Source organism: Populus nigra, chromosome 13 (assembly GCF_951802175.1).
Source record: "Populus nigra chromosome 13, ddPopNigr1.1, whole genome shotgun sequence".
NCBI lineage: Eukaryota > Viridiplantae > Streptophyta > Magnoliopsida > Malpighiales > Salicaceae > Populus > Populus nigra.
In genome coordinates this window covers 13329785-13342037 of record NC_084864.1, presented here as the reverse complement: position 1 = coordinate 13342037, position 12253 = coordinate 13329785, and the positions used below count along the sequence as shown (strand labels likewise).

The following is a 12253-nucleotide window of genomic DNA, read 5'->3' as shown; positions in this document are numbered from 1 at the left end:
TAACTAATTAATGTTTTATTTTTTTTCAAGTTTATTTAAATAATGAAAAACAAATCTTACAAATTAAAAGGTTGAATGAAAATAAAATTAAAAAAAAAATTAATTTCATAAAATATTTCAAATAAAATAAATAATAATTAAAATAATAGAGATCAAATCTAATAGATAAAAAAATTGAAAAATGATGAAATTAAAATAATAATAATTACAATTTCATAAATTATTTCAAATAAAATAGGTAATAATCAAAAAAATAAGGACCAAATTTGACAGATAAAAAAATTTAATTAAAAAAATAATAAGAGAAAAGCAATTAACAATCATGAAAATAAAGACCAAAGTTAATATAAAAATCAAATTTTAAGGGATAAAATTGAAGAAAAAAAAGATTCAAAATAAAATATATAGTAATCAAAAGTTTGAGGATCAAATTTGATATAATCAGCAAATAACATGATATTTCTAATTTTTTCACAACTTCTCGAAAGTGTTTTTCTAGAAAAAACATGATATTTCTAACCAGCAAATAACATGATATTTCTAAAAAGAAAATATTTTTCTAGAAATCAAGTTAAATTTTTCTTTGACTGGAAATTATTTTTAGTTAACCAGTTTTTTTAATGGCAAACAAACACATAAAAAATTTAAAAAATTATTTTTTATAAAATAAACGAGATTAAATTCTATCTGGAATGGAATAAGATATAGGCCATGAATTAACCTAATTTAAATAAAAATTAAAATAATACTGCTTTGAATTGTTAATAAAACCACTGATCTTTTAACCGGATTACGGGTTAACTGGATTTTTAAAGGATCAACTCTTATTTTATTGTAAAACCTTGCCAGCACCAGGACAGCCGGAGGATATGACGGAGGTAGGTGGTTGGTGGGTGAGTTGCAGAAGGAAATAAAAGCAAGAAAACTTCCGAATTCCAAACTACAATTTACTAGAAGAGATGACTCTTTTTTCGTTAAAAGAAAAGGAAGATAAAAACAGAGAAAGATGGGTTTTCTTTTGAACAAAAAAAGAAGGTTCTCTGCAAGGTTGTTGCAGATTTTTGGACATTATCATCATCATCATCATCGTCAACTGGCTCCGGTAGCCCCATGAATTGAAATTTCTCACCACACGATAAATCACACGTGATATTTTGTTTGCTGTAAAGGTTGTCGAGATAGTTAACGTGAAACAGGTTGCTGGAATTCGTACAAGGCAGCTTTAAATGTGTGTTTGGAAAAGTGAAATATCATGTTTTTGTAAGAATATGTTTATTTTTTATATATATTAACATGTTAAGATTATTAAAAAACAAATATTAATTTTATATTTTTTTAATAAAAAATATTTTGAAAATTACTTTTGAAAATAGATTATTCATAGGTGAATCCTATGGGTTATGGTGGATTTCTTTGAAATTAGCATGATTTGTTAAAAGTATTGAGAAAATAATATAGATTTAGAAAATATTTGGAAAATAATATAGTTTGAATACATATATATTTTAAATATTACTTTTATACGCGTCTTGTAAAATATTTTTCTACACAATCTCTATTCAAAATAACAATTGTTTAGTAAATATTTCAAAACATCTTCCATTTACAAATTAATTAACCTCAACAAAAATCAACAAATATTTTATGAAAATTAAATACCTAAAAGATTACATTAAAGATCTAATGGCCACAAAAAAAAAAAAGAGATAAGATGATGCAACAGAAGAAAAAAATAAAAAATAAAAAATAAAAATACATCATTCGAGACACACCAAACTATGTTTTTAACATGTATTGTTAGAAAAATCTCAATAAAACAATTTTAATTACACCGTTAAAGAACATAAAAAAAAATCATAATTAACCATAAACTAAAACCCTTAACAAATTACGTTTATGTTTAGTGGTCTTTTAAGGTTTGGTTAGAATTATCTTATCTAGATTTTTTTAGCCGTATTAAATATGTAAAAAACAAAATTATGATATGTTCCTGATAATTTATTCTTTCTTAACTATTGAATCTTAAATTTCATTTCTTAGACATTAGATTTTCATATGATTTTAAATTTAATTTTTATTTATACTAATTGAATTGAAAGAGAAATAATTTTTAAAATAACCTTATTTTCAATAACAATTACGTCAACGACTATTCTTGACAGTGACTATATTCAAACCATACTATTTCTCTAATAAATGTTATTTTCTTGAAACTTTTATAAAACTGTGATGGAATTCTAAAATAGCCGAAGGGGATAGAATTTAGTGGGGGCCACGAAAGTAAGCAAGGTGTTCTTACTTCTTAGTGAGAGAAAGAAGGCTGATATGGTGAGATGGCCCCACAACCCTAAATGAAGGGGTGGAGTCTCTCTACGTGGTGCTGATGGCCCCACATAAAAGTCTAAAACAGTCAGAGATATATTTAAAAATAAAACAATAACAGACCCTCGTTCATATCGGATCTTTTACTTTCCCTATTTACCCTTGCATCTTCCTCAAATTACAAAGATGGGACTACAGATATTTGATCGCGGCCAAAAACACATAGAGAAGGAATTTCCTTTTATATATATATATATATATATATATATATATATATATATATATATATATATATTTAATTTGTTCCTCCAGCTGGGATAATTTTAGAGCTGTGAACACGTGCGAACTTGGGTAGGTGGGTGCACTAAGGACGAACGCTCGATGCTGTTAATCATCCTTTTTTTTCATCGTAAATCTTAGATAAATCATAAAAAAAAGTCTCCAACCTCTGTGAGTAATCTTAATTAGGTCTCTAATTTATTTTTCATCTTAATTAGGAATTTTCAATCAGATCAAGTGATTTGTTTTATTACATTAAAACCACGTGGGTTTAATAAAATCCCACCAATCACATGATTAAACACATTAAATAAAGAAATGTAATTATATAAAAGTTTGTGTTTCTTTATATAGTTTGGTCGTTCACGTGAGCTCTCTCGTGAATCAAAGTTAAGATCTCAATGAATTCACTAGTTTTTTTATTATTAAAAAAATTATTAAAAATTTGTGAGACTATTTAAATAATTTTGTTGATTAAAGGTGATTGTAAAAAATATTTTTGTTTGTAAATGTATTAAAATAATTAATTATTTATTTTTTAAAAAAATTATTTTTGATATCAACATATTAAAATGATAAAAAAATATAAAAAATATTTTAAAACTAAAAAATAAATTAAAAGTAAGTTGGACCGCTAAAAAAATTATTTTGCATTGTTTGGTAAATTAATTGTATTATGATAATAAATTGATAATTTAAAATTTATCTTTCTAAGAAGAGTTCAAAGGCTGTAAAAAGGTTTCCTCAATCGTATATTGCGGTTGACTACTGTTTCAAAGTTGAAATACGAGGAAGATGACACCAATTTATTTGAATTCTGCACGTCACTTTGATTAAATTGACCGTTGTATTTTATGATATATATATATATATATATATATATATATATATATATAAACAATTATTGCCACGACAAGTGGCATGGGAATTCAAGACTGGTAAATTTCAAATAGTATCAATTATTAGAAAGAAGGATAAAACACTGATTATTTTAATATATTTTAAAAGTGCATTTAGTTTAAAAATACATTAAATTAATACTATTTTTTAATAGTTTTTGATAGTTTTGATATATTAATATAAAAAATTAATATATTTTTAAATAAAAAATACATGTAAAAAATACCTGACATCACAATAACTACTGCTTAATTTTGTCAAATTAATTAAATATTTTAAGGAAGACAACAATTCAGCATGTTGTGGCACGATACATAGTTTTAAAGCCAAAGTTCAAAGGATTGTCACAAGAAACAGCTAGTGGAGGAGAACAAGACCATCCGCATGGATCTGGACCAGATCCAATGCATGGGGAAAGCATAGGGATCTCTCCATTTTCATTTTACATGTGATTGAGCATGGAATATTAAATATTTTTCCAAGAAATTTATTTTCATAGCATCCCTTTGAATTTGATTGAATCTTGAATAATAGTATGAAAAAAACCCCACGTATAAATAAACAATATTGTTCCAATACACGAAGTTAGTGTATGAAATTAAAATAATAATATTAATAGCATATTAGCATCAAGCACAAATTCATTTAATTTGAATACCGTGAATTCCCTTCTGTTATATTATTAAAATCTAGCAATCTATCTTATAATATCAACATGTGATTACAAATCTATTTGAGAGTGATTTTTAACCTATTTGAAAGTGAATTTTAAATTTATTTGTTTCAAATTAATTTTATTTTAGTGTTTTGAAACTATTTTAATATACAGATGTTAATAATAATTTTTTTAAAATAAAAAAATATTCTTTTAATATTTTTTAAATAAAAATTATTTTAAAAAACAACTATTATAAATATTTCTAGCATCATAAAATTCACCTACAAAAATGGAGCATACTTTGACTGATGCACATAGAAATTATAAACCATGCGCTGTGATTAGCCAACGAAGATCGGAATAAACCATGATTAAAATATTTGAAAGTTGGAAAGTCAAGCTTGTCTCCATTTCAATGACATGCAAGCAATCAAAGACGACTTAAGAAAACCAAGACTTTATGGAGTTATTTGAATGATCACAAAGAGTAGAGAAGTTTGAAGATTTCAACGAGGGCTCCATTGTAATTAAAGAAGCATGGATTTTTATGGAGTTTTTTGTAGAATGATTCATTATTTTTTAAAAAAAGAAAAGAAAATGAAAGATTCCTCTTAGTAAAGAAAAATGAAAATTATTGAAATGAAAATTTAAATCAATTGGGACTCTCTCTTGTCCATCTTTAAAGTTATTTAAATGAAAATTTAAATTAATCCAAAAAAATGAAAATTTTAACCACTAGTTTGCTTTTAACGATTCCTCTTAATAATAATAAAAAACTTTCAAGTGCTTAAGTTTTACTAGCTTATTAAATTACAAAAGAAAAACATTTGATAAAAAAAGGATGAATTTGATACATTTCTCAAATTATAGGGACTAATCGTGCTAGAAATCCAATAATTCTGCACGGGACACAAGTTAAATAAGTTAATCCGACTCTCCATTTAATGCACAAAGATTTTAAAACTGTAAATCAAGATGTATTAATAATGGCATTCGCGTAAATTCGTTGCCAAAAAAGCCCAAATACATAGCCGGAAATATCCACGTGTCCTTTGACACTAGTGACCCCCTCTCTGATCCTCTCCTTCAAAAACCCAACCCGCCTTCTTCTCCCTCCTCACTCGCCGTTGAAAACTCAACCTCCGTTTCTGTCGCTCCGTTGAAACCGCAGCCCTTTCAATCATGGACGAGAATTCAGCTCTTATAGCACAACTTCTCATGGAAGACGAAATTGAAATGAGAAACAGTAGCGGCAAAGGCAACGTTACCGTTAACGTTAACGTTAACGGTAAAGATCAGAGCGACGGCGGATGGAAAACAGTTACGTATTCAAAGCGGAACAAGAAACAACAACTCCCAAAAATTTCGAATTTGCCGGAGAATTCTTCCTCCGATCACCGACGATCTAACGGTGTCGGCGGTGGGGAAGCTGATGTGTTTCGTTCAATTGAGCAACATTCTGAGGATCGGAGACGGAGGATTGCGGAGGAGAGCCGGAGGAGAGAGGAGGAGGAGAGTGGAGAGAGAGATGGATCGAAGCGGCATTCTGATGAGGATGATGGAGAGAGTGACGATGGAGACCGTGGTGGTGCTGGAGAACAAGTGAAGAAGGTAAAGAAGCCGAAGGCGAAGAAACCAAAAGTGACGGTGGCGGAGGCGGCTGCGAAGATCGATGCCGGTGATTTAGGCGCCTTTCTTGTTGACATCACTGTAAGCATTTAATTAATAATTATAATTAATATCCTTGTTTTTTTTAATTTAGTTTCTCTGATCTTACTTTTTTATTTTTAATTAATTTGAATCCGTACATTTTAAAAAAAAATTAATTTAATTTAATTTTTTTTTTTGTGATGTCGTTTTGGCGGATTTAGGTCTCGTATGAGACACAGCAGGATATACTATTAATGAGATTTGCTGATTACTTTGGAAGAGCATTTTCATCAGTGAGTTCAGCTCAGTTTCCTTGGTTGAAGATCTTCAAGGAGTCCCCTGTTGGCAAATTGGTTGATGTAAGCGTTTTTTTAAAAAAAAATTTATTTATCATTTTAATTGTAATTAGTAAATAGTAATTTTGATTACATAAAAAATAATATATTTTTTTTTTCTTAACATAGCATTGTTTTCTTTAAAGATTTGATTTTTATGGAAAAAGTAATAACGGGTGTGAATGATTTGGGATATAATGGTGTAGTTAAGTCTTTGCTTGTTCGTTCTGATTTTTGTATTTGTGTTAAGATGGTAAGGTACCGACATCGTGTAATTCGTTTATGTGATGATCCAAGATGGATCGATCTGAATTGATCCACGCACATTGTTCTATGAGAAGCTTAAGTTGCTTGATGTGATTTGAATGAATTTTTTATGTTATTACCATTTCTAACATCTTATTTTTAATTAATCCTTTCCTGAGCAGATTCCTCTCGCACACATCTCTCAAGATGTTTACAAGACGGCAGTTGACTGGCTTGGCCAGCGATCTCTTGAAGCACTTGCGTCCTTTGTGTTATGGTCAGTGGACAGCATTTTCGCTGACCTTGCAAGTCATCAAGGAGTTACCAAGGGATCGAAAAAGGTGGTCCAGCAATCGCCATCCAAGTCTCTGGTAGCTTTCAGGAATATCTCTTTATATATGATTTCTAAGTACTTCAATGCTAGTCAATACTTTCTTTCAAAAGTGTTTTTTTTTTTTTGACCTATTATCATGTTTGGTTTGTACTTGCATGCCAGTGCTTTAATTTCTGTATTATAGGTGAGAATTTAGAAGTTGTTATGAGTCATATGTTTGCAAAGAGCTTTGATTAATAGACGCTCATTTACTGGAACGCGGGTATTAGCTGTTCAAATCCTCTAATTTGGCCATCCTGTCACTATGTCTATATTGTGTCCTTAGGTTCCAGTTCCTTAATGTGGAAATTGGAGCTCCTAGAACTACTACGACTAGCAAAAATTGAATTTTTGGATATGCTTATTAACCATGTCAAAAGAATTTGCAGTGTTCAAAATTTGGTAGTGAGTGTTCTCAGATATATTTGGCTTATCAGAGCTAATTATTGTCTTGGAGAGAACTCCATAAGACTTGAAAGAAAGCAGGGATTGATATAGTATTTAACTGATTCACAACATTTCAATCTTACGTTGCTTCTGTATCGCTCACATGCATGCTTGTCACTTGTTAAAAAATCTTTGGTTCATTAGGTTGCTTGAATTAAATGCTCAAAATCTGTTACTCCACCAAATAAAATAATAAATTCAGAAACAATAATGTAGCTGTCAATTGGAATTTGCAAAATTATCATAAACTGAAAAGTTTAGTTTTGGTATGCTACCAAACCTGTAAAATAATAAAAAATCTCTTTGTGCTTTTGCCACCCCCTCCCCCTCTTTTTCTTTTTTTTTAATTAATGCCGCTTCCCCTGTGTACTTTAAGTTTTCTTGTGGTTAAGGAGAATCTCTGCTGTCAATTTGTTATAGTCTTATTTTCCCTTTCTTATTTTTTTTCTCAGCAAAACCATAACAACTCCTGCATGTTAAAAAAGCAACAAACCATGAAATACTACCGCTTTTCTTTGTAAAAATAGATCATTCTTCACAATACATTATGCAATACTTGTTATCAGATACTGCTTCAGTTCACAGGCTTGGATTAGTATTGTGTATGAAACCTTATAGATAAGTATTTTCCCCTAAAGTAAGTCAGATGCCTCTATCCTGTTTGAAGAATGTTAGGAACTGTGCTTATTTTAAGGCATTGTCTATGGTTAGCACACCAGCATCAATACTAAAGGTTTTCCGGGACACTTTGTGTTCATTTTTACAAATTTTTCTCATGGCTGTTGTAATAGTGCCTGACTATTCTATCAATATACTGTTGGGTTCCAGGTTGCCATATTTGTGGTTTTGGCAATGGCATTACAGCGCAAGCCTGACGTGTTGATCAATTTATTGCCGGTAATTAGTGAAAATCCAAAATATCAAGGACAAGACAAGCTTCCGGTCACTGTATGGATGATTGCTCAGGTAACCTGACCTTCCCAAATATGTGAATTCTTCTCTTAGGACAATAGATTTTGATATTCGGAACTGTATCTTGATTTAGGCTTCTCAAGGAGATTTGGTTGTGGGATTGTACATGTGGATTCGTGTTCTCTTCCCTATGCTGAGTGGGAAATCAAGCAGTAATCCTCAATCCAGAGACTTGATCTTGCAGTTGATTGAGAGGTACCATTGGGATTCAAATTAATTTCACACCTTCCTATTTGATGCTTGTGTCATTTAGATCTTTGACATTATTGTGTAGCTCATATTTTTTTCTGACCCCCCCCCCCCCCCACTTTTCTTTGGATTAGAATCTTATCATCCCCCAAAGCTCGTACAATTTTATTAAATGGTGCTGTTAAAAAGGGTGAGCGCTTAGTACCACCTTCTGCTCTTGAGCTTTTGATGAGAGTAACCTTCCCAGTTCCTTCAGCTAGAGTTAAGGTGGGTATTCTGGTGCAGCTTTCTAGATTTTATTGGGTATTTTAGGTCTGAGGCAAGTTTTGATTTGTTTTCTTTCCTTAGGCAACCGAGAGGTTTGAAGCTGTTTATCCAACCTTAAAGGAGGTTGCTCTTGCTGGTTCCTCTGGAAGCAAAGCAATGAAGCAAGTTACGCAGCAGATTTTGAACATTTCAGTCAAAGCTATTGGAGAAGGTAGTCTAAACTCAAATGGGCTGCTTGTCATCAATTGATTGCTGTCTATAAGTGTGCATCACAACCGGATTATCAATGCTTTCTGCAGGTAACTCTGAACTATCAAAGGAAGCAAGTGACATTTTCATTTGGTGCTTGACACAGAACCCTGAGTGTTACAAACAATGGGTAGGTGTTTTCTGATGTAATTATGATTTAGATTGTAAATTTGAGACTGGTTTCTGTTGTTATATACATCGTTGACGTTGGTTGCCTGTACATGAACTACTTGGAAACAGGACATGTTTTATCTGGATAATCTCAAAGCGAGTGTCATGGTTTTGAGACAGCTTTCAGATGAATGGAAGGACCACTCTGTCAAACATTCTTGTCTTGACCAAGTGAGGGAAACTCTAAAGAGTTTCAGGCAGAAGGTAACATATTTTTCATATTTATCTGCATATTTACTTACAGAAATGTATACAGTATTAAAATAAAGGTTTTGGGTCAATAGAATCATCATTAATTCTTTAGGTTATTCTCTTAGACAGATCATGAACTGAAAATATTTACTATTAGGCATCTTAGCTTGGTTGTTTGTGAATTCTGTAAACATCACTTGAATTTCCTGAATTATGATACGAGTAATGTTCCTCTTCTTCCTAACAAGGGAGGAAGAGAAACAAGGGACCTTGTGTTTTTTTTCTCATTGCTCCATGCATTCATAATTTTACATTTATGATTGGGACCCAGGTAATATATCTTAGTTGCTGGTGCACCAAATCTAACTTGCTGCTCCACCTTGTACTGATGATGTTATGCCTGTCAGTGTCTTGTTATATATAACTTGTTTTATGCTGTGTTTTTTTTATAGAATGAGAAAGTATTGGCAAAGGCAGAGAATTCAGGCGACCATGCATCCTTGAAAGAAGCAGACAAGTACTGCAAGGCAATTCTGGGACGGTTTTCACGAGGCCTTGGGTGCATAAGAAGCACGTTTATTGTGTCTGCTGCTCTGGCTGTGGGAGCTGTTATTATGTCCCAGAAAGAATTTTGGGACCTGCAAAAACTCTCTGCAATGCTCAACTTACCAACCTCATAAGTTTGTTAGGGAGTTTCCCCAGCAGCGAATGACTTTCATCATCGCTATTACTTTTTATATCAGGCTTGGTTCAGTTGTTCCTTCGCAAGATGGACAGAGAATGAGGGCTTTGTGATTGCAAATTGGAGCAGCAATAGCAATAGTGGCCAAAAGGAGTTGGTTGACATATCACAGAATGTTGATCTGTCTAGTTTTCGGCATCAATCCCGTTTCGTAACTTGGTTTGCCCTTCGTAATAACTAATTTATAATCGATTGTGTATGTAAGAAAGTAAAGCTATGTGATGCAATCTGTGTGTTCTCGAAAACAGTCTAGTCAAATTGTTTCTGTTTTCTTGGGTGGACTGAATCAAGATTCATAGAATTTGTTAGGTCAGCTCTTGGCCGCCGATGATTTAGGTGTTTGGTGGGATTTTTCTGATCAAAATAACGAGGATGGTGAATATTGTTCGAATAAGTGACAGTTGCATGTCCTGGATCTTAGGACTGGGAGCTTCTTCTTCTTTCTAATTTTTTTTGAAGCTTCATGATGTTTGAAACTCAAAGCAAGTATAGCTTGTTTCTTGCCTTCTCTTAGATCGGTAACATGTGATGTGGAGCTGATGCTTTATTTTTCTTCAGACATCAACGAAGTCAAAACTTAGGCATGTTCAACCACATGTGACATGTCCAGTCTACTGTTAGTCACTCCCTCGCAAATAATTTTTCTAAATTATTTGTCAAGGCACAGGGTTTAACTAATTTTTCTAAATCCGGTGATTTTTTTAAATAAAATATTCCCTCATAATTTTCCTCAGACTATGCCCCAAAAAGATGAGGTGCTGCTAGTCTAGGTATTATCGATGAATTTGGATGGCTGATTGCCAATTTGCAATTTCAGACCCATACAGCATTACACAATCAAACAACGAAGAGAAGGCATGTTGTCTCACATGTCCTTACCACCTTAGTTACCACGTCACTCGTCAGGATATCCACCAAAGTATGCCTTCCTCATTCCCTTTCCTTTTTAATAGTTAAATCCCATAAACTTTCGTGTTTTTTTTAGTAGTGTAAAAAAAAAAAGATTAATTCTGAAAACGTTCACGGGACCTGAAATTATGAAACATATTTTTTTATTAATTTAAATTGAATAATAAAATTTTAAAAATTAATCTAAAAAATAGATCCAAAGAAAAAAAAACCAATAAAAAAAACAAGGATAAAATTTCATAAAAAAATAAAATTAAATAAAATTATGTAAAACCCCGAGCCTATCCGAGTTAGCATGATGAATTCATGACCCGGGTCGTAAGGCTCAGTTATCCTCAAAGAAAGCAAATTGAAAGAAAAAAACAAAACTCAATATTTAATAAGCTTAATATTAAATGGTGAAATTAAAAAAAAATCAGTATAAAAAAAAAAAGATCAATATAATATGAGTCATGAGATTATGATTACTATACCGGAAAAAAAACTAAGAAGCCTAATTTTCAACCATTCCAATGTTGAAAGATAAAATTAAAAAATAAAACCAATTTCAAAAAAAGGATCCAAAGCAATAAATTAATTAATTAAAATAATAAGAACCAAATTTGATATAAAAATAAAATGAATTCAGATGACGAGGGATAAAATTGAAAAACAAATTCAATTAAGAAAAGAAATAGCAATCAAAAGAATAAGAACTATATTTGATATAAAAATCAAATAAAATCAAATAGTAATGGATGAAATTGAAAAAAAAACTCAATAAAAAATGATTCCAAACAAATAAAGAGCAATTAAAAAAATAACTACAATTAAAATAAAAACAAATAGCATATTAGATGCGTCGCCACTCGCCCCTTCAGATAACATTGTGGTTGAATGTTTTTGGTCACTAGAAAAGGTTGCACATACTGCTCAAAATACACGAACAATCTCTATTCAGCACGCACTGATCATCTTTTTAAAAATAATATTTTATATTTACTAAAATACTTCAACCATTTTTTTTAAAAATAATATTTTATATTTATTAAAATAATAAATCATCCCATAGTCAACATGATTATAACACCAAAAAAAAAACCTTAAGGAAAAGATAAAAGGCCTATTGTAGTCACTTTTAAAAAATTGTGATTCCAAGAGCGATTAAATCTTTTAATTGTACTTAGAATAATAAAAAGATGAAAAAGTCTCTGAAGGACATGCTTATACGTTTTTGCTTTTAAAGGTAAATAAATTATTTTAATTTGAAAAAAAATATAAAAATTAATTTTTCTCAATCAATTTGATAATGACTAATAAACCATAAAAGAAAAACAATATTACCCCTAAAAAGAATTATTGGATTTTTTTTT

The 12253-nt window shown here is 30.8% G+C and overlaps 1 protein-coding gene across 1 annotated transcript; it reads left to right on the top strand.

Moving 5' to 3' along the window:
* The first annotated feature begins 5240 nt into the window (after nucleotides 1-5240).
* LOC133671387 (uncharacterized) lies at nucleotides 5241-10386 on the top strand. Its single transcript, XM_062092147.1, has 10 exons — nucleotides 5241-5869; nucleotides 6031-6168; nucleotides 6573-6761; nucleotides 8039-8176; nucleotides 8256-8377; nucleotides 8506-8638; nucleotides 8720-8849; nucleotides 8938-9017; nucleotides 9128-9262; nucleotides 9703-10386. Exons 1-10 carry the CDS (start codon nucleotides 5342-5344, stop codon nucleotides 9928-9930), a joined length of 1821 nt encoding a protein of 606 aa, XP_061948131.1. The 5' UTR covers nucleotides 5241-5341; the 3' UTR covers nucleotides 9931-10386.
* The last annotated feature ends 1867 nt before the right edge of the window (nucleotides 10387-12253 follow it).

What these genes read in the sequence shown, in the direction of transcription:
- LOC133671387 (XM_062092147.1), top strand. Translation starts at nt 5,342, where the DNA reads ATGGACGAGAATTCAGCTCTTATAGCACAACTTCTCATGGAAGACGAA. An exon ending in AATCGCCATCCAAGTCTCTG is followed by an intron (nt 6,762 to 8,038) that starts GTAGCTTTCAGG and finishes GTTGGGTTCCAG; the next exon opens with GTTGCCATATTTGTGGTTTT. An exon ending in CTGTATGGATGATTGCTCAG is followed by an intron (nt 8,177 to 8,255) that starts GTAACCTGACCT and finishes ATCTTGATTTAG; the next exon opens with GCTTCTCAAGGAGATTTGGT.